The sequence below is a fragment of the Procambarus clarkii genome, chromosome 5 (genome assembly GCF_040958095.1).
Source record: "Procambarus clarkii isolate CNS0578487 chromosome 5, FALCON_Pclarkii_2.0, whole genome shotgun sequence".
NCBI lineage: Eukaryota > Metazoa > Arthropoda > Malacostraca > Decapoda > Cambaridae > Procambarus > Procambarus clarkii.
In genome coordinates this window covers 5,682,368-5,703,629 of record NC_091154.1, presented here as the reverse complement: position 1 = coordinate 5,703,629, position 21,262 = coordinate 5,682,368, and the positions used below count along the sequence as shown (strand labels likewise).

The window sequence follows — 21,262 nt, the reverse complement described above, 5'->3', positions numbered from 1 at the left end:
ACCAGTGAGTGTCCCCCTGAGACAAGGGGACAGAGCAACCTTCAAACTCGCAAGAAGCGAGGGGGGGACTCAGGGGTCACATCCATTGGACCATGTATCCCCCGTGGGGTTTCCCAGGGCCCTTAGCCTTGGATGCACGCTAAGGAAAGCCCAGGCAGGGTACTGCGAACCGGCGCCCAATCTACCAACAAAACTTCTATAGCTGAACCCCCGGGACGTGTACACTCACAGGGGCCAAGGCAGGGTGGACCACCAAACAAGGTAGATGGATACAATAACCCCAAGAACAGAGAAGGGACACACAAGGGCAGACCTCCCCCCCCCCACCAGGCAGAAGACAAAAACAAAAAAAACAAAAACGCACAAGGACAACATACACAGGCGGAACAGAGCCGGCTGCTGTTATTGGTGAAAACTAGCTGTGCAGTACCCTGTGCCCCTGCCAGTGACAAAAACTGCCCCCTACCCAGAGACAAACAAGGGCAAGAAAAAACCCCAGCTGACTCCAAGGGCGGCTAAATACCGAGTAGTAAACAGCACAGCAGAGGTAGATCCCGAGTTGACTTGTAGAAGGTGGCCCCAAGGGTAGTGCTTACAGGGCATCTAGGGAAGGAAACCCTAGGCGCATGCAGCCCGAGTACTGTAGAGTATTACTCCCGGCCCACACACCACAGGAAGGGACAGCTCGCACTACAAGGCACAAAACTGCAACAAAACACTGGACCCAGAGGCACGAATGTACCAGACTCCCATCAGCCAAGAACTGCAGAGTGGGTCGCCAGCAGTTAGGTCTGGGGCTACCCCTTCCCCCTCCCAGGGAGGGGGGAAGGGGTTGCACAGACAGCGGCGTGGCAACGTGATGACGTCATGCTCGTTTGCTAGTTTTCGTTTGGGGAGTTCTGTCCACTTGTTCGGTCTTCGGTCACAATAGTTTTACCAGAATAGAAGTTTGTTTTGGGGCGCCTACCTTTCTGGGTGCCTATCCTGGTCAATGGCAGACATAGAATGCTCCCAATAATAAAGAGAGGTCTCTATAGACCATTGCTCCTCGTGCCTCTCTAGAGGGGGCCAGGTTCTGGCTCATGGTCCTCGGTAGGCAAGAACTTCATGTATTGACTGATGCCAGAAAGTTATACATATTCATTCAGCCTGGATAGATCCAGGGAGCCGAAGGGGCTTCCCCCAGAAACAGGGACTTTCAGTTCCAGTCAATGTGAAAAAAGACAGGGACATTCCGTGTCACTGTGGAGAAAGACAGGTACATTCCCTGTCACTGTGGAGAAAGACAGGTACCGTACATTCCAACAATCACTCCAAGGGGAACGCTGGTATATTCCAACACCCACTCTACAAAAATAATTGTGTAAAGCGTTGCTTTAGTGAGGGTGAAGCCGTGTCACAACAAACCCAATAACGGCTGCCTGTTTAACCTAGTGGCAAGCTCGGTAAATTCAATGGCAACCGTAATCTAGCTTTACTCGATGTTGAGGATCCAAATACGGATCTCAAAGCCAGCTGTTAAATCCACGGGATGCTAAATCAGAGATCCTTAAATCGGGTGGATGCTGTATTATCCACAGAAAAGTAATTGACACAAACCTCCTTCTTGATGTTGATGGCCATCATGTGTGCCAAGCTACCGTGGGGAAGATGGGAGGTCGGCGACACCGGCCCCACCTGACAGTGAGTCTGGTGTGGACTTGAATCTCTCTCCTCCCGCGCCTCACACTCGAGTCCATTTGCATCGTGGTCAACTACACCTTTGGTCTCACCGAAAGATATACTTGTTACACGATCAGATATATTCACAGGCGAAGGAAACGTTCGTAATGTTTCCTCACCTGCGAAGTGAAAAAGAATGTTACTGACAAAGTCCTTGCATCTCAACTCACATGCAAGTTATATCATTTTAAGATGCTTATTTGTCAAAGTTCAAATCCTATCCCATGATGTATTTATCATGATCACAACCATCACTTTCACCATCAGGGCATGAAGATCTAGAATTCAATTCATTACAGTCGTTAATAGGTAAGCACAATCATCATCATTTTCCTTATCACCATCACCGCTCTGTGGCTCCCCAGTTCGCCCTCCCACTTCCCCCTAGGATTATACAAACAGCACATAAAGTTGTTGGACATGGAGAGAAATATAGCAAAATTTTAGGACATTCTGTCTGTTGTCTGTGGCAACAGTCCTGCCTGCTGTCTGTGGGTAGAGTGCTTGCTGTTGTCAATAGTGACAGTGCTGCCACCTAGTAGTTGTCGGGAAGAGTGACCTCGCTTCTTGTCCGGAAGTTAGTCATTGACCAAGTCTTTTTGAGCTCATATAATACACGTTTCTGCCAATATTTGGAGCTGAAATAAATATTCTACTGTCCCACAGGATCAGTATAATCCTTCAGGGATTTTTTTTAACTGGTTCCACTTACGCTGGTGCTACATAATTCCCACGAACATGGACAGAAACCATGTATGAAGGTTTATATAGGTCCTCACTAGGTCAACCACTGACTGTGGGTTTATAGAGGTCCTCACTAGGTCAACCACTGACTGTGGGTTTACAGAGGTCCTCACTAGGTCAACCACTGACTGTGGGTTTATAGAGGTCCTCACTAGATCAACTACTGACTGTGGGTTTACAGAGGTCCTCACTAGGTCAACTACTGACTGTGGGTTTACAGAGGTCCTCACTAGGTCAACTACTGACTGTGGGTTTACAGAGGTCCTCACTAGGTCAACTACTGACCGTAGGTTTACAGAGGTCCTCACTAGGTCAATCACTGACCGTAGGTTTACAGAGGTCCTCACTAGGTCAACCACTGACTGTGGGTTTATAGAGGTCCTCACTAGATCAACTACTGACTGTGGGTTTACAGAGGTCCTCACTAGGTCAACTACTGACTGTGGGTTTACAGAGGTCCTCACTAGGTCAACTACTGACTGTGGGTTTACAGAGGTCCTCACTAGGTCAACTACTGACTGTGGGTTTACAGAGGTCCTCACTAGGTCAACCACTGACTGTGGGTTTACAGAGGTCCTCACTAGGTCAACTACTGACTGTGGGTTTACAGAGGTCCTCACTAGGTCAATCACTGACCGTAGGTTTACAGAGGTCCTCACTAGGTCAACCACTGACTGTAGGTTTACAGAGGTCCTCACTAGGTCAACCACTGACCGTAGGTTTACAGAGGTCCTCACTAGGTCAATCACTGACCGTAGGTTTATAAAGGTCCTCACTAGGTCAACTACTGACCGTAGGTTTACAGAGGTCCTCACTAGGTCAATCACTGACTGTAGGTTTACAGAGGGCCTCACTAGGTCAACTACTGACCGTAGGTTTACAGAGGTCCTCACTAGGTCAATCACTGACCGTAGGTTTATAGAGGTCCTCACTAGGTCAACCACTGACCGTAGGTTTATAAAGGTCCTCACTAGGTCAACTACTGACCTTTTTTCAGGAAACAAGCTACAGTATAACAGTTGTCCAACTCATGGGGTACCTAATGTATTGTTAGTACATAGAGACATCAAGTAAAAGAAAATGTGCCCAATTTTCTCTTTCCTGCCTGGGGATTGAACTCTGGCTCTTTGATTGTGAGTCAAGGATGTTGACCACAGCTGTTCAACGTCCTCCCAGTGAGTATAAGAAATATTGCTGGAACAACAGTGGACATCTTCAAGAGGAAACTAGATAGTTTCCTCCAAGGAGTGCCGGACCAACCGGGCTGTGGTGGGTATGTGGGCCTGCGGGCCGCTCCAAGCAACAGCCTGGTGGACCAAACTCTCACAAGTCAAGAGTAAAACTCACAAGTGGGGAGCAGAACTCCCAGAACCCCATCCAGGTACAATCCAGGAACTGTGCCACCAGACCTACACCTAATTGTGTCTGATGCTAAAGAAACATCAGTAGTGTCTTAGTCATTAGGAGTACCAGAATGGAAGAGCTCAGAAAGGCCATAGTGTTATGCACCAGCCACATGTATCTTGGGGTTATCTTGAGGTTATCTTGAGATGATTTTGGGGCTTTAGTGTCCCGCGGCCCGGTCCTCGACCAGGCCTCCACCCCCAGGAAACAGCCTGTGACAGCTGACTAACTCCCAGGTACCTATTTACTACTAGGTAACAGGAGCATCAGGGTAAAGAAACTCTACCCATTGTTCCTCGCTGGCGCCCGGGATCGAGCCCGGGACCACAGGATCACGTGTCCAGTGTTCTGTCCGCTCAGCCGCCAGCTCCCCTTAAATATACCTGTATGGTATATACACATGAACAACTGCTAGTGTTTGGATTCATCAAGTATACACACAACCTCTTATGAAACCTGTACCTCTTTTTTCACTCACGGCAACTTTGTTTACAAGCTTCAAAACTTCACAACCTATCTTGAGGTTATCTTGAGATGATTTCCGGCTTAGCGTCCCCACAGCCCGGGCCTCCTTTTTGTTACACACCCCCAGGAAGCAGCCCGTAGCCACTGTCTAACCCCCAGGTACCTATTTACTGCTAGGTGAACAGGAGCATCAGAGTGAAAGTAACTCTGCCCCATTTGTTTCCGCCTTTACTGGGAATCGAACCTGGAACCTCAGGACAACGAATCCGAGCGCTCTCCACTCGGCTGTCAGGCTCTCCTTAAGGTTATTATTGATATAAACGAGCTCATAGTCAACATTGGAGCTCATAAACACTTTAATAAATGAACATAAAGATGCCACGATTGAGGAAAAATATACAGTTTTCATAAGTGGTTGAACAGATGCTCAATGAATCTTGGCACTTTATAGTATGGCTCAAGTAACCAAAATGGCAAATCCTTAAAAAGCTAAGTGGAAACATTGTTTAAAATATTGCTCAACTACTCAAGACAAGGTACGACGTACTGTGAAAACGCTCCAGTGCTATAGAGACTTGCGGTTGTGATAACGAATTCCCCGAGTAATCTTGATCTGACGAATAATGCGGAAGGGCACCTTGGTGTTCTGATGATGGAGAACTTGCATAGTCACTGGAGTAGTTTCTGAAAAAAAAATAATAATTTTCTTCATGATATAAAAAACCAACGTTGACTGTAATGAAACCCCATGTTCTGGGTGTGACCCAGAGGCTCCCCGGAGCTTACTACGGTGATATGCTAATGTCAAACTTTAGTATCAGTCATGTGTATGGAGTTCGTTGGGCCTACCGGGGACCACGAGCCAGAACCTGGTCCCCTCAGAGAGGCATGGGAAGCAATAGCCTATAGAATCCCCTGTGCTGTTGGAAGCATTCTATGTCTGCCATCGACCGGGTCAGGCACCCAGAAAGGTAAGCGTCCCAAAACAAACCCCTATTCTGGTGAAAATTGCTACCAAAAGCCGAACAAAGGGGATAGAACTTCATAAAAAGAAACAAGCAAACGAGCTTGATGTCACACATTGCCGTGCCGCTGTCTGCACAGCTCCCCCCTCCCCAGGAGGGGGAAGGGAGAGCCCCAAACCCTTGTACCAGCTATCCACCCTTCAGTTCTCAGGCTGGATGTTATAACGCGCGAAAAACCCACCGACCAGAGGGAGGAAAGGATGCCGGGGAGCCTCCGGGGTCTCACCCAGAAAATGGCGTTTCATTACATTGAATGCTGGTTTTCTGGGGGAAGCTCCATCGGCTCCCTGGAGCTACCTACCCAAAGATGAAAACAAGAGGGACCTAACCCGGGAGGCGGAAGACACACACCCCCAACGTGAAGCGGAGACAAAAACAGAAACTGCCAACCCAAGGCCACACAGACCCGACAAGGCCCAGGAACATCAACGAAGGAACGCAGAGCCAACCAACGAACTACGTGGGCACGGGGACAGACAGCAGGCTGGCAGGACCGAACCACCCCACGGATGGCCCGAGAGAACCACATCCTGGAACAGGGAAAAGGGGAACACAGAACAACCCAAAGCGCGACTCTGGTCACGAAAGCCGTGGCACGCCAAGCACAGCGCAGTGCCGCAACCGAACATAAAACACAATGCACCCCGGCCCAACCAACCAAAGCATCAATCAACCCAAGGATCCCAACAGAAAACACCTGCACCAGTCTTCGTCAGAAAAAAAGGAGACGGCCGCAAGTGAACAAACCTATCAGGAGAACCAAAAGAGCCGAAACCCAGGCGCCGGGGAAGGGCATGAAGTACTCCAACCCGACCCCCAGAGGCCAACGCCAACAAGAAAATTGCCTCGGAAAAAACTCGGAACTGAAGGGGCCATCATAAACAGAGGAGAAGAGAAAGGAGCACACAGTCCAAGAACCAGAACAGCTCAAACGGCGCAAGAACAGGCCAGAGGTGAACTATGCCAGAGACGACTCGCGAAGCGGTGCTGAGGAAACTCCTAAAACCAAAGCAACCTGGAGCGACTCCACCAGCGCCGCATGAGACAAGGCGACAGTATGTGTTAAGATGACGACCCAAAACATCCACAAGAGAAGGACCAGACCACGCCAAGAAAACATAGCAAACCGAATAAGGGACAGAAAGAAAAAGGAAGGACCCGCCAATGAAAACCGCAGGTGGGACACCATCAACAAAGCCACCCAACCACCAACCAATGGTGAGATACTCGAGGCAGAACCGAACCAGTCCTGCCCTGGATCGATCGAGCATAGGAAGAGGCGGAGCCGCGAGAAAACTTTGGGTGTAACCACGGAGCAAGCAAAGCTGGAACCCAAGCCAGCAAGGAATGAGCAGGAATGTCAGTCGTACAGAAAACTTTCCAACGCCAGCAAGCTTGCCAGGAGATCGGAGACACTATGGTCCGATGCGAGACTTGTGAGAAGTGACACCGCGAGATCCGGAAATTGCCAGCTGGCAGGGTAAGCCAGGAAACCAGGAACCCAAACCTGGCAAGGCGTGAAAGAACCAAACATATGGGCGGTGCAAAAACATGGAACTGAACATGGACAAAGTCCAACCTAGCCTCTCTACTCAGAGAGAACCCCAGCAACATCAGAGGCTGGGGCAAAACAGGCCGACCCCTCAGTGACCAAGAGAGAACTGGAGCAGGTACCTCCAAAGGATACCTGATCAACCAGGCTGTAAGTAATACGGTACTTCAGGCTGCACATAGCCGCGTCAAAGGCCTGGGTGACCAGTCTAGCAACGAGGGGGTTTGGTCGACAACCGGGCCGCATAGACGTTAAGCCCGGAAACACTGCAAGGAAACTGTAAGGCAGCAACGGGAACAAAAGGGACAGCCCCAACAACACAGAGGCCATGTCTATGTCAGGCGATTGACAGCCGAGAGGCGGGACCAAAGAGCCAGAGCTCAACCCCCCGCCAGCACAGCTAGGTAAGGACAATTTGGTGAGTCCAGAGAATCCAATGTACATGGAAGGGCTAAGCCAGACACTGCAAGAGGGCATGGAATGAGTGACCCAGATAAGAACAAGAAAAACGGGGCCGGGACCCAACGCGTAAAAAATTACACAGACGAACAAGGAAGGCCCCAGGAAGAAGCACGCAAGGGCCAAACAAAACGCCACAACCAATTCCCAACATGCATCCACAGTATCAAAACTGCAGCAAAATGTCACCTCATAATGTCCTGACACGGTGTAACATTTACCCCATAACATTTACCTCCACCATTTTACCTCGTAACATGGTGGAGGTGGGGCCCCTCGATTAACTCAAGCATGAGTTGGACATGCATATGAGTGGGACCGGATGGGTATAATAGGAGCTGCCACACATGGGCCAAGAGGCCCTCTGCAGCCACCTATGTACTTATGTTCTGATATCCGTATCCAAACCACGAACCAGCGCCTGGCCGAAAAAGACGCCAAACCACAGAAACTCACCTGCAGAACGTAGGCACGAACGTGTCATGACACAACATAGCCGAGAAGATGCCGGGAGCACCGCCCGAGGAAGAAGACCAGAGCCGCACATGCAGGAGAAGAGTAGGGTAGAGGCGAATGAGGCACCCCCTACACCCATATGCAGGGAAAACCCAGCGACATTCCCATATTGGCAATCCAGAACACCCTCAGCATTAACAGGGCACGGATTGGAGAGACGAGAGGAGCGAGAGAGAGGCGAAGCACTTGAGAGAAAACGGGCACGGAACACCAGCACTTGTGTACACCATCTAGAACAAAACAAACTCCCACGGATGTTCAAAAAATTGTGCAGGATGCATGAGGTCCGAACCACACAACCCCACCCAGCAGGGAGGGCACCAACAAGGAATATGGCAAAATATTAGCAGTGCCTAGACAGAACACAGAGAGAAGATATAATGACAAAAGAAGACAGTATCGAAAACCAAGAAGAAGCACGGAAGAGGACAAACGAGTCCAAAAAGGATTGGAGGTAAGCCTCACAAGAAGACGACAGACATTCCAACAATGCGGGAAGAATTGAAGACCTTCCTGAACCCCCCAAGATCTCACAAAAGAAAACACAAAACCACAATGGCATATTGCAGACATGTAGTAGCAGACATGCTACTAAGTGGCTCCCAGAACTGAAGGGCAAGAGCTACGACGAGAGGTTAGAGGAATTAAATATGCCAAAACTAGAAGACAGAAGAAAAAGAGGCGATATGATCACTATGTACAAAATAGTAACAGGAATTGATAAAATCGATAAGGAAGATTTCCTGAGACCTGGAACTTCAGGAACAAGAGGTCATAAATTTCAACTAACTAAACAAAGATGCCGAAGAAATATAAGAAAAGTCACTTTCGCAAACAGAGTGGTAGACGGTTGGAACAAGTTATGTGAGAAGGTGGTGGGGGCCAAAACCGTCAGTAGCTTCAAAGCGTTATATATGACAAAGAGTGCTGGGAAGACGGGACACCCCGAGCGTAGCTCTCATCCTGTAACTACACTTGGGTAATTACATAAGGGCACAGTCGCACCCGAGACCAAAAGTCATGCAGATCCCCCGATAATAGGGGAACATGGCCCCGACATGGCAGAGAAGTCCCATCCCCCTACAGGGCTTTCCCTAGTCAGAGGTTGAATGAAATTAAATGCCCTTTTCTGGTGGAACTTTTAGTAGGTCCTTAGTTTAAATAGTGTTATTGCCAAGCTTTAGGATGTTACATCATTGAATTGGAAAATCATCCTGTCTAAGCCTTGGGAAGCTACATCAGGCCCTAAAGAACCACCTTGTCCAAGCCTTAGGAAGTTACGTCAAGCCCTCGAGAACCCTCCTGAACAAGCCTTAGGAAAATAGGCATGGAGTTCTTGCCTACTGGGGACCACGAGCCTGAACTTGGCACCCTCAGAGAGACACGAGGAGCAATGGCCTGTAGAAACCCCCCTGTGGTTGGGAGCATTCTATGTCTGCCATCGACCAGGACATGCACAGCCTACCTACCCAGAAAGGTAGGCGCCCCAAAACAAACCCCTATTCTGGTGAAAAGATTGCTACCGAAAGCCGAACGAGTGGACAGAACTCCCCAAACAAAAAATAGCAAACTAGCATGACGTCATCACATCGCCGCACCACCGTCTGTGCAACCCCCCCCCCCCACTCTCCGGGAGGGGGAAGGGAGAGCCCCAGATCCTCTGTGCCAGCTATCCAACTGGCAGTTCTTAGGCTGGATGTCAAAATACGCGAAAAACACCGCCAACTGGAGGGATGCTGGGGAAGCCTCCAGGACTCGCCCAGAAAATGGCGTTTCATTACATTCAACACTGGTTTTCTGGGGGGAGCCCATACAGCTCCCGGAGCTACCTCACCAAAAATAAGGGAAAAGAGGGAAGGAACCGGGAGGCGTATGCAATGCGTCCAAACCAAAAACAAAAACCCACAGGCCAAACTAAAGGACCCTGCAGACGACCCAAGAGACCCTAATCCCTGAACAGGAAGGAAGGAAGGGAACCGGGCAAATCAAAATGCGCCCATGGCCCCAGAGGCCACGACCCGCAGAAAAACAGCGAAGAGCCGCAACCTAACAACACACGAAGCACCCCCGGCCCGACCAACCAAGCCGCAACCCTAGGGCCCCAACAGAAAACAGCAGACCCAAACGTCACCCGAAAAGAACGGGACTGCAGCAAAAGAACAACCTACCACCAGGACCAAAGGAGTAGAAAAACACACCAGAACCGAAAGGGGCCACAACAACCGAGGAGAAGATAAACCCCCTCCCCCAGGACCAACGACCAGGACCAACGACCAGGACAGCACCGGAAGTGCAGAAGCAGGCCGGTGGTGAAAAAACAAACCAAACAGCGAGCGGAACGGAGCAGAAGGAACAGCAAGATTGAACGCAAGCGGGAGCAGACCTGCCAGCGTAACCCGAGACGAGGCGACAGCACTCGTCGCCAAATAGACAGTCCCGGAACAACCCCGAAGGGAAGGATAAGACAACCCTATCAGAGACCGCAGTACAGTACACCTATTCAGTGATAGGAAAACCGGAAGGACCGCCAGGAACTACCCACTGCCACCGAGATGAAGCACGCAGGCGGGAGACCAACAACGAAGCCACCAGCGCCCACACAAGGGATGAGAACTCGAGACAAAAAACCCTGAGACACGAAGACTTGAGGGGAAAAATGAACCAGCCGAGTACAGGGCTGGACCAAACCGCAAGAGAGGTGGAGCCGCGGGAAAACCCGTAGGACCGGACACCAAGCAAAGAAGCGCCCACAACTAAGGGCGGCAAAGAACCAGGGAACAGGAAGAGGCCAACAAGGAAACGAGGACCACAAACCGAAACGCAAAGCAAAAACAGCAACCCTGCAACCTGCAGGAGCAGCGCAAGCATCCCCAGCAGGGAAGAAGGACTCACGTGTCACAGAAGTATATATGAGAACTACGCAGGACGTGAACCGCACAAAAACAAAAAGAACATCCCGGAAAGGAACAGAAAACAAGAGCCGGGACCATAAACCTAGCTCCACCCATCCCAACGAAACGGAATCTTAGGGGGCAGGAGTGGGCAAATGGAAACAACACCCATCCCCGCAGGCAGTGCAAGCACCTTGTATGCCACATACAAAAGACCAAACCCGGAGTATGTAGTCCCAGCATGGAGCCCGTACCCCATTTGGAAAAATGCAGAGGCAAGCCCTGAGGCAAGCCCCAGAGCGAAGAGGCACAAGTGACGAGGACAGGCTGTGGAAATGCAACACACAACACGAAGACAGAAGAGGAAGGGGAGACAAGAACACATCTAACAAAATTCTCAGAGGAATGAAAGGGTAGAGAATGATAAACTGGTGAACCCGGGCAGTACACAAAGAAGGGAACACAGGTGGAAACTGAGTACCCAAGGAGCCACAGGGATTAGAGCGCAGAAAGAATACCGAGAAAAGATACAGGCGCCGAAAGACTAAACAAAAGGCACTGAAGACCAAGGCTGCATCCCACAGTACACTTACAAAGGAAGGCCATGGCAAGACTCACGCAAAGTGGCCAAGCAAAACACACAACACCTACACCCCACCAAAATCGAGAACCAGCACCTGGCCGACAGCGTCACCAGACTGCACAATCTCACCTACAGAGTGAAGACACGACCGTGGCACAACACAGTCAAGCCGAATAAGAACCAGGAGCATCGCCAGGGAGAGTACGTCCAGAGATGCGAACACAGCAGAAGCCAAGGTGCAGGACAGAGACGGAGGTGGCGCCACCTGGAGCCACCCCACACCCGTAATCAGGGAAAAGAATCAAAGTGAATTTCCCACATAGAAATCCAGAACACCCCCAGCATCAAGGGGCAAGGACTGGAGAAAAATGATGAACGAAAAGGCTTAGAAAATAGTGAGACAGGATGTGGAACACCAAAACATGTACACCGCCCAAAAACAATACAATCACCCCGGACCCTGCGTCCGAGGTACGAACTGCACCATCTGCCATCCGGTGGCCCGGTACGTACACCAGTCGTACGGACACATATCGTACACACATCAGCAAGAGGATGTAACAAATAAGAGGAATGTCGAGACAGGAAGGAGAGACCAAGGGAATACAAAAGAAGGGAAAAGAGAATCGAAAGATAACAATGAGAACGGAAGAGGACCAACGAAACCGAGAAGGGAATAGAGGGAACCACACCGGAAGTGAGCAGATGTCCCAATTAGATCGGAAGAATCGAAGAGTGTCGTAAACGCTCGAGAATCTTACGGAGGCATACACAGACCCCAAGACACCCTTGACCAAGGGACACACCGGGAACCCGGTACGAAGGGAACATTATCACACAAAGGTAGGGAAAGAGGTGAAACAACCCCCAGGAATGACAGAACCGATGGACCCGATGGACACGGAACCGAACCCGGGGAGGGATAGACCCAAAACCAACAGGAATGCAGAAGGGGAAGGAATAAACCCCCTTCAGAGGAACTGCCAGACCCGCTTCTGTGGGACAAAAACCCCAAGTGGGGCCAAACGAGGCTAAGGCCCCCCAGGCAACCCCAGGAACCATCACGGCATGACCCGGGGCCGAGCCGTCCCCCACAAGCCCCGGCCTCACAAGAAAAATCCGGGACAGCCGTAAAACTCTAAGGAAGGGAAGTCACTGGTCAGACACTTACGTAAGGTTGGAGGAACAGGCTCGAAGGCCTCCGCTGCCACCCCGGAACAAGACCCCCCCACCCCCAAAACTGCCCGAGTCTCAAACACCAACGAAACCCCGCCCCGATCCCGAAAACTCAGACGTGTCGGAGCCGAAAGCAAGGAGGAGGACCCAATTGCACAACTGAAGGGAAAGGGCCAAGAAGGCCGGACGAAACCAGAGCTGAAGTGACCCCCCACCCCCAAGTCCAGGTCCCTATCACCAAAACGGGGCAGTCTTGGGGCATCCGGGGCTGCAATCAACCAAGCGCATTGCAGCAATCTAAACCCACAGCCTGCAACGTGGCTACTGTCTGTACCCGCACAACAGAATGAGTGGCGCGGGAAAACTGGAGTACGAACAGACAATCAATGCCACATGACTCCGGGTCAAGGAACCACCGACCCAACAGGCAGCATGGCGGAGGCAAAACCGGTGTCACTGTGAAACAAGGGAACAGAGCAACCAGCAAACTCACAGGAAATGAGATGGGGAATCAAGGTCACCTCCATCAGCCCACAGATTCCCCGTGGGGATTTCCAGGGCCCTTAGCCTTGTGTACACGGCAAGGGAAGCCCAGGCAGGATACTGCGAACCGGCACTCAAGTCTACCGAGCAAACTTCTAAAAGCTGAACCCCCGGGATGTGCACACTCATGGGGGCCAAGCGGGAGACTCCACCAAGCGAAGAGAAGAACATGGAGACCCCTCCCACCAGGCAGAAAACAAAAACAAAAGAAAAACCCCGCAAGAGGACAACGTACCCAGGTGGAACAGAGCCAGCCACTGTAATTGTAGAAGACTACCTGTGCAGTACCCCACGCCCCTACCAGTGACGAAAACAGCCTCCTACCCAGACACAAACTAGGGCAGCTGACCCCAAACCCCAGCTGACCCCAAGGGCAGCCCAGTACCGAGCAGTAAAAGACACAGCGGAGGTATATCCCAAGGTGACTTGTGGAAGGAGACCCCAAGCCCCAAGGGTAGTACTCACAGGGCACCTAGGGAAGGAAACCTAGGCGCATGCAGCCCGAGTAACGTGGAATATCACTCCTGACTCACACACCACCTGTAGAGACAGCCCACATCACAAGGCACAGAATTGAAACAAAAGTGGAGCCAGAAACACCCGACTGGCCAGTAAACCCATCAGCCAAGAAAAGAACTGCCAGTTGGATAGCCGGTGCAGAGGGTCTGGTACTCCCCCTTCCCCCTCCCGGGGAAGGGGGAGTCCCTTATTTTTCTTCTGAGCTTGAATCTATGTCCTCTTCTTTTGATGTTGCAGTTTTCAAAAATTCCTCCTTGTCAGTTGCCAGTTCCTTTGCATGTCCATCTCAGCCCTCATGGCAATAGGGAAGCAAGGAATTCTTAAATACACACCAACATTCCTGATTTTCATTCTGCTTCTCTTTTTGCTCAAAGAGTGCATAAAGGATCTCTTGGATAAAATCCTTAAAACTCGGAAAAATACAGTACAGTGGTACCTCAGCTTATGAATTTAATCCGTTCTCACAAATAGATCGTAACCCGAAAATTCGTAACCCAAAGCGAATTTCCCTATAAGAAATAATGGAAAATTAATTCATCCATTCCAGACTCCCCAAAATATTAACTTCAAAGTAAATTTTATACCTAATTCACTGAAATCTTTAGTTCAAAAGTATGTACAAGTTATTACTTACCTTTACTGATGACTCCTGTTGGAGTCATCACTGTTGGACGGTGAGGAGGGGAGGGAGGAAGAGAGGTGTTACTGTTTGGAAGGGGAGTCCCCTTCCATTATAACTTCAGGCAGTGAGGACTTCTCTGGGGTACACTCTCTGACACGTTTTGCCTGCATACCACTAGGACCTGCTTGTGGTTCACTGCTTGATTTTCTCACTAAAAATTGTTCCATTGAAGATTGTTTTTCCCATCTTTGTAACTCTTGTCTGTAGTGAGACATCACATTGTCATTAATAAGATCAATGCAACGACCTGCTAAAGCTTTATCTGGGTGATTCTTTTCAGCAAAACTTTGCAGTTGCTTTCCATACTGCACACATTTTCTTAATTAATGAGGTAGGGACATCCTCTACTGCCTCCTCCTTCCCTGAAGATTTGTTGTACTGCCTAGTTTAACAACACGTGTACCATTTTCATGTTTACGAATGATCTCTTGTTTTTCCTCTACGGTCATTCTCACGTGTGTTTTCTTGCCTTAAACTTTTCCACTGGCTTTCTTGGGACCCATGGCAAGATATATAATAAAAAAATTATGTTCAAATAGGCAAAAATCTGAAAAAACTATAAATCCTTGCAAAGAATTCAGGCACGATAGTCACTAGGCGGGAGGCACTGGTAAATTGAGGCGAGATCTCCGTGCCACCACACGCTAGGTCGGCCATACATATACTGTATCAACAAACTCATTTCCCGAGGTAAAGTTCGTAACCCGATTCAAATTTTCCAAAGAAATCGGGCTCGTAACCTGAAAAGTTTGTAAAGAGGGGCATTTGTAAGCCGAGGTACCACTGTACATAACTAATCTGTGACGGAACAATATATTTTTCTATATTTCTTGAAAGCATTACAATAATAAATAGCTAGAATAATCAAAATATTATATAAAAATATTGTACATAGTATAAAATGTTGCTGCAAAAATGCAGAAAGTTGAGATAATTACATATCAATCACCTAGAGAATATCTTACAAGTTGTCGGTGCTGTAGCTGGATGACAGGGACAACCTCTCGGCAGCGAGCCCACTGGTTGGGACAGACAATCTCTCGGCTACCAACCCACTGGGCGGCACAGATAACCTCTCGGCCACCAGCCCACTAGATGGGAGAGACAACCTCTCGGGCGCCAGCCCGGTTGATTGTATGATCATTCTGTCTTGGGAGTGGATGTCCGTGTGGCCCTCAACACGCATCACCTGTAATGTGCTCTTTGATGCTCTCCTTCTTGATACAGTACTGTACTAAAACTATCAACCTAAAATGCAAAAAACCAGCGTCGAATGTAGTGAAACACCATTTTCTGGGCGAGACTTGGAGGTTACCCGGAGGTTTCCCGGAGCTATACTGGGCTGATATGTATATATTAGACCATGGCAACAGTCAATCAATGGCATTTTAGCCTACTGGGAACATGAGCCAGAGAGGCACGAGGAGCAATGGCTTATAGACACCCCCATGTAGTTGAAAGCACTCTATGTCTAACATCTATTAGGACAGGCACCCAGAAAGGTAGGAATCCTAAAACAAACTACAGCTGATTAAAAATTCCAAACTGAAAGCCAAACGAGCAAGCAGAACTCCCGAATCAAAAAGCAAGCAAACAAGCATGATGTCACCACAGCCGCTGTGCCGCTATCTACGCAGCTTCCCCCTCCCCGGGAGAGGGAATCGGGGGGCCCAAACCTCCTGTGCTGGCTACCCAACCCCAGTTCAGAGGCTGAATATCAAAACCAAGAAAAACCACCATCCTGAGGGAGGGAGGGAGGGAGGGAGGGAGGGATGCCGGGGAGCCTCCGGGTCTCACCCAAAAAATTGCTTTTCATTACATACAACGCTGGTGTTCTGTGAAGAGCCCCCTCGGCTTCCCGGAGCTACCTAACCAAAGATAAAGGAAAAGAGGGACTTACCTGGGAGGCTTCCGCCACTTGTCTCGAAGTTGAGACAACTGGCTGAAACCTGCGACCTCAAGGCTACACACGCTCGAGAAGAGCCAGGAACATTAATGAGGTACTGTGTGGCTAGGACCCTGTTCGACCTCCAAACACCCGGTGCCTGAATATCAGCCCAGGACATATTACCAAAAACAGCACCCAAAGCCATGAATTTACGGACATCGTGGGTGCACAGGGGATAGATCTCAGGCTAGCTGGACCAAATAATCCTGCGGACGACCTGGGAGACCTGCACCCTGAAACAGAGAAGGGAAACCGGGTCAACCCAAAGCGCGTCCCCTGCCAAGGAGGTTGTGGAAAACAAGTAACGGCGAACAGCCGCAACCGGACACAAAACATGATGCACCCCCGGCAAAACCAAGCATCAACAACCCAAGGACCTCTCCGGAAAGCAACAGTCTCATTCTTCACTAGAAAAGAAGAATGGTTGAGGTTTTTGGCAACTTTGGCTGCAAACAAACAAACCAATCACAATGATCGAGAAACACCTGCGCCGGAGGAGAGCATGAAGCTCCCCGACCCGAACCTCAGTGGCCAATGCCAACAAGAAAAAGAGCCTTAGGAAAACAATTCCTGAACCGAAGGGGCCACTGCAAACCGAGAAGAGAGAAAAAGAGAGCACCTGGTCCAACGACCAGGACGGCTCAGGAGGCGCAAGAGCAGGCCAGAGGTGAAACAACGCTCGAGAAAGCTTGCGGAATGGAGCAGAAGTGACATCCACCCCGAATGCAAGCTGAAGCGGTTTCACCAGCGCCGCACGATATAAGGTGACAGTATTTGGCATAAGATGACGGCCCTGAAAGAATCAAGAGAAAAAGGACAAACAACCCAATCAGAAATTGAAGACAACTAACGAAGAGGCAAAAAATGCCGAAAGGATCGCAAGAAAATGTCATACTGCCATCAAAACAAAACCAGCATGTAGGACATCATCAACGAAGCCACCTAATCACCATACAAGTGGTGATAAACCCACGTCAAAAAGACAAGATGAGAAGATCGGAGGAGAAGATCGAACCAGCCACGTACCAGACCGGACCGATCTGCTGAAAAAGGCGAAGTCGCAGGAAGACCCTCAGGTTCAGACACCAAGTAAGCAGCACCTGAAACCAAGGCAGAGCCGGCCACCAAGGGGCCAACAAGACCAACTCTTCCTTGGTAAGTCTCCAAGCAAGCCAGGACTTAGAGCAACAACCGAACCGTGGGGGAGAGGTACAGGTAACCCCACCTTGACCCGTTCAGCCAAAAGCATCGACCCCGACACCCTCACAGTTGGGGAAGGGTGCCACATACACCGGAAGACGCCTCGACCAGGCTTACACGAAGAGGTCCACCTCCGGGTGCCTGAACGTCCGGCAGAGCCATCGGAACGAGCCAGCGTCAACCATCCATTCCGTGGACAGGAGAGTGAACCAGGACAGGCCGTCCTCCTGGACATTGGACACCCCTTGGATATGAACCGCCAGAAAAGCCAAACCCCAAGAACTCAGTAGACGAGTCACCCAAAGCGAACAGCTCCAAAGAGCCAAGGACTGCATTAAACCCCCACAGTTCAGACAATGAATCACTGAGGAGCAGTCTGAATGAAGCAAAATCGTCGATCCACGAGCGACGCGAACGCTCTGAAGCAAATGCCACACCACCATGAACTCCTGCACTGTGTTGTGAGCCTGACAGAAGGACAGACCCTACCGACTCTGGCCGGTCAGGTGAGCACTGGTCACAAAGCCCCAGCCGAGAGACGATGCATCTGGGAATATATCAAGCGAGGGCTCGGGTAAGCGCCAAGGCACTGAACACCAAAAAAAAAACGAAGAGGAAGCCAGCGGCGAAGCAGCCAATGTAAGGCTCCCGGGGTTCGAACCCAGCGATCACAAGAGCAGCGAAGGAACATCCCGAAGAAACCAGAACAATCCCCAAAGCCAGATCCGACCCGACGGGTAGATCAGCATGGTGAAGTTCAGACTTCCGCACAGCTGCTCTTACAACCAATGAGTGACCCGGGTGTCCCCCCAAAAACAACGGAAGGCAGGACTGCAGTCGCAGCAATGCAACAAGGAGAGAAAAGGAGGCGGTCCAAGAGTACCACACAAGATCCAGCCAAGTCCAAACCTGAGAGAGAACCAGATGGGACTTTCTCCAGTTCACCAAGAACCCAAACCTGGCAAGATGGGAAAGAACCAAATTCCTGGCGAGCAGACATGCTGGACCAGACCTGGAAGCCCAGACCCTGGAAGCCCAGTAGGCGAGGTAAGCCAGAACCCAAACCCGAACCCCTAACAGATGCAAACGGGTCACCACGACCCGGGTAAGGTGTGCAAAAAACGCGAGGCACCAGATTCAACCCGAATGGAAGGCATCGAAAGCGGTAAGCTTGCCGCCCAACGATAAAACCGAGCCAGTCCTGAACCCCGGATTAATTAGGACATGCAAATACGCTTCCTGGAGGTCCAGGAACACCATCCAAACGCCCGGCTCCAAAAGCAGCTAGACCTAGGACCGAGTCGTCATCCGAAATGAAGGGTAAAAGATCCAGGGGTTCAAACAGTCCAGAATGAACCTCGGATCTGCACAGTCCCGTTTCAAAATTGGAAACAGGCAGGAAACCCACCTGAGGGACGCCGTTGTTTTGACTACTCCCAAGTGTATCCACTCCAGGATAACCCAACAGAGTGCATGGAAAGAGGCCCTGTCAGCCCCGAACCTCCCGAAGGAGGAGGAGGAGGAGGAGGAGGAGGAAGAGGAGGAGGAAGAGGAGGAGGAAGAGGAGGAGGAAGAGGAGGAGGAAGAGGAGGAGGAAGAGGAGGAGGAAGAGGAGGAGGAGGAGGAGGAGGAAGAGGAGGAGGAGGAGGAGGAGCCACCCAACGCCACCTCAGGCCGGAGGAAACAACCCAAAATGCCCAAGAACTGTGGGACTAGTTGAGAGCAACCAGCGCGAGCCTCCCCCTTCTCCCATTGTCCCGTTAACAGGGTGAACCGCAACAAGGCCGACGACCCTTACGAGAGCCCGACCAGACGCTGACAGCTCTGCAGGAGGGGCCGGCCCTGAAACTGGCACTACTGTCTTACAACGACTGAAGGAACCCCGAGCCCTGGCATGACCCTTCCAGGCAGAACCTCCACAGCCTCCCCGGAGAACCAACAAGTCTGACATATGTCGGCAACTAGACGAAGCTGCCTGCAGAAAATGCCCAGTCATTCAGGACAGTCATTTGATGCCTAATACTGTCACCTCTTATCACACGGCATTGGCGGAGCCGCTACAGCTTGCGTTCAGGGTGGATGTTACTTCTGCCCCATTCCGTATGCTATCCGTGCTTTGTTTCACCTTCGGCCAGTTCATGCACCGCCTGAGCCATCCTAGTCCTTGGACAGGATACTCTCCTATCTTTCTTCTTCTTGGTTCATGGTGGCCCCTTCAGTTCAAGATTGTTTTTCCAAGGCTCTGTTTCTGTTGGCATTGGCTTCTGAGGTTTGGGTCAGTGAGCTTCATGCTCTCTTCCGGCGCAGGGTTTTCTGCTCCTACGATCCTGGTAATCGGTTTGTTCGGGTGCAGCCTTCTCCTTTTCTGGTGAAGTATGAGATGGCGGGCTTCCGGAGGGGTCCTTGGGTTATTGATGCTTGGTTGTTCAGGCCAGGGGTGTACCTTGTCTTATGTCCAGTTGCGACTCTTCGCCGTTACCTGCGCACTTTGACTTCTGTTGCCGGGATGCGCTTTGGGTTGATCTGGATTCCCTCGTTCCCTATTCCAGGGCTCGGGTCTCCCAGGTTGTCCACAGGGTTATTAAATCTAGCCAGCCTGTGGTCTATCCTTGTACCCATAACGTTAGGAAGTTTGCTGCATTGGCTGCTGTGTTTGACAACATGTCTTAGGCTGATATTCAGGCGCGGGGATTTTGGAGGGCGAACAGGGTCCTGGCTGCCTGATATTTGGTTAATGTTCCTGGGCCTGGGGATTCTTGTGTTGCTTTGGGTCGCAGGTTGCAGCCAGTTGTCTCAACTTTGCATTGAGGAGTGAGTGGCGGTCGCCTCCCGGGTAAGTTGCTCTTTGTGTGTCTTTGGTTATGTAGCTCCAGGGAGCCGAAGGGGCTCCCCACAGAAAACCAACATTGAATGTAATGAAATGCCATTTTCTGGGTGAGCCCCAGAAGCTCCCTGGCAACCCTGCCTCTCTGTTCGGTTTTTGGTTGCACTTTTCTTACCAAGTGGGGTTTGTTTTGTTATGCCTCCCTTTCTGGGTGCCTAACCTTGGTCGATGGCAGATAAGAAAAAAACCCAATCACAGTGGGGAGAGGGTTCCAGGGCCATTGCTCCCTGCGCCTCTCTGAGGGGCCAGGTTCTGGCTCGTGGTCCCCGGTAGGCTGAACTCCATAGCCTAATGCCCTGGTCTAATGATTTGCATATTAGCCTGATAGCTCCAGGGAGCCTTCGGGGCTCACCCAGAAAATGGCGTTTCATTACATTCAACGCTTGTTTAATTGCGATGTATTATATATATTTTAATTTTATTTAGTTTGTAACTTTTGTAATAAACTCTGCCATGAGAAGAAGAGAGGAAGTTAAATATGTGTACTTAATAAAAAGGAAATGCCAATATTTAACTACATAATTTAACAGTATTTAAAGGATATATGTACCATAGAGTACTGTACAACAAAAATAAACTAAACCTAAATTAAACAAAATTAATATGTATAAAGAACTGCATGTAACAAAATGCTCTTTTCTGATGAGCCTCAGTACCTCACAGTTTGGTGGTTCTGGAGCCACCAAACCTTAGCACAATGCACCAGGCCTCTGATGAGCCTCAGTACCTCACTGAGCTCCATAGCTGCCAAACCTTAGCACAATGCACCAGGCCTCTGATGAGCCTCAGTACCTCACCGAGCTCCATAGCTGCCAAACCTTAGCACAATGCACCAGGCCTCTGATGAGCCTCAGTACCTCACTGAGCTCCATAGCCACCAAACCTTAGCACAATGCACCAGGCCTCTGATGAGCTTTGGTACCTCACCAAGCTTCTTAGCCGCCGCTGT

General features: G+C 50.2%; 1 protein-coding gene across 3 annotated transcripts in view; it reads right to left on the bottom strand.

The window, feature by feature from the left end:
• LOC123764269 (nuclear hormone receptor HR96) overlaps positions 1-21,262 on the bottom strand; it is a 114,350-nt gene that overhangs the window by 45,996 nt on the left and 47,092 nt on the right. For all 3 annotated transcript variants that reach the window (XM_045751834.2, XM_069338857.1, XM_045751843.2), the window contains 3 exons: positions 15,247-15,470; positions 4,883-5,019; positions 1,600-1,841 (listed from right to left, as the gene is read on the bottom strand). In XM_045751834.2, coding sequence (XP_045607790.2) covers positions 1,600-1,841; positions 4,883-5,019; positions 15,247-15,470 — 603 coding nt within the window. The remainder of the gene's footprint in view (positions 1-1,599; positions 1,842-4,882; positions 5,020-15,246; positions 15,471-21,262) is intronic.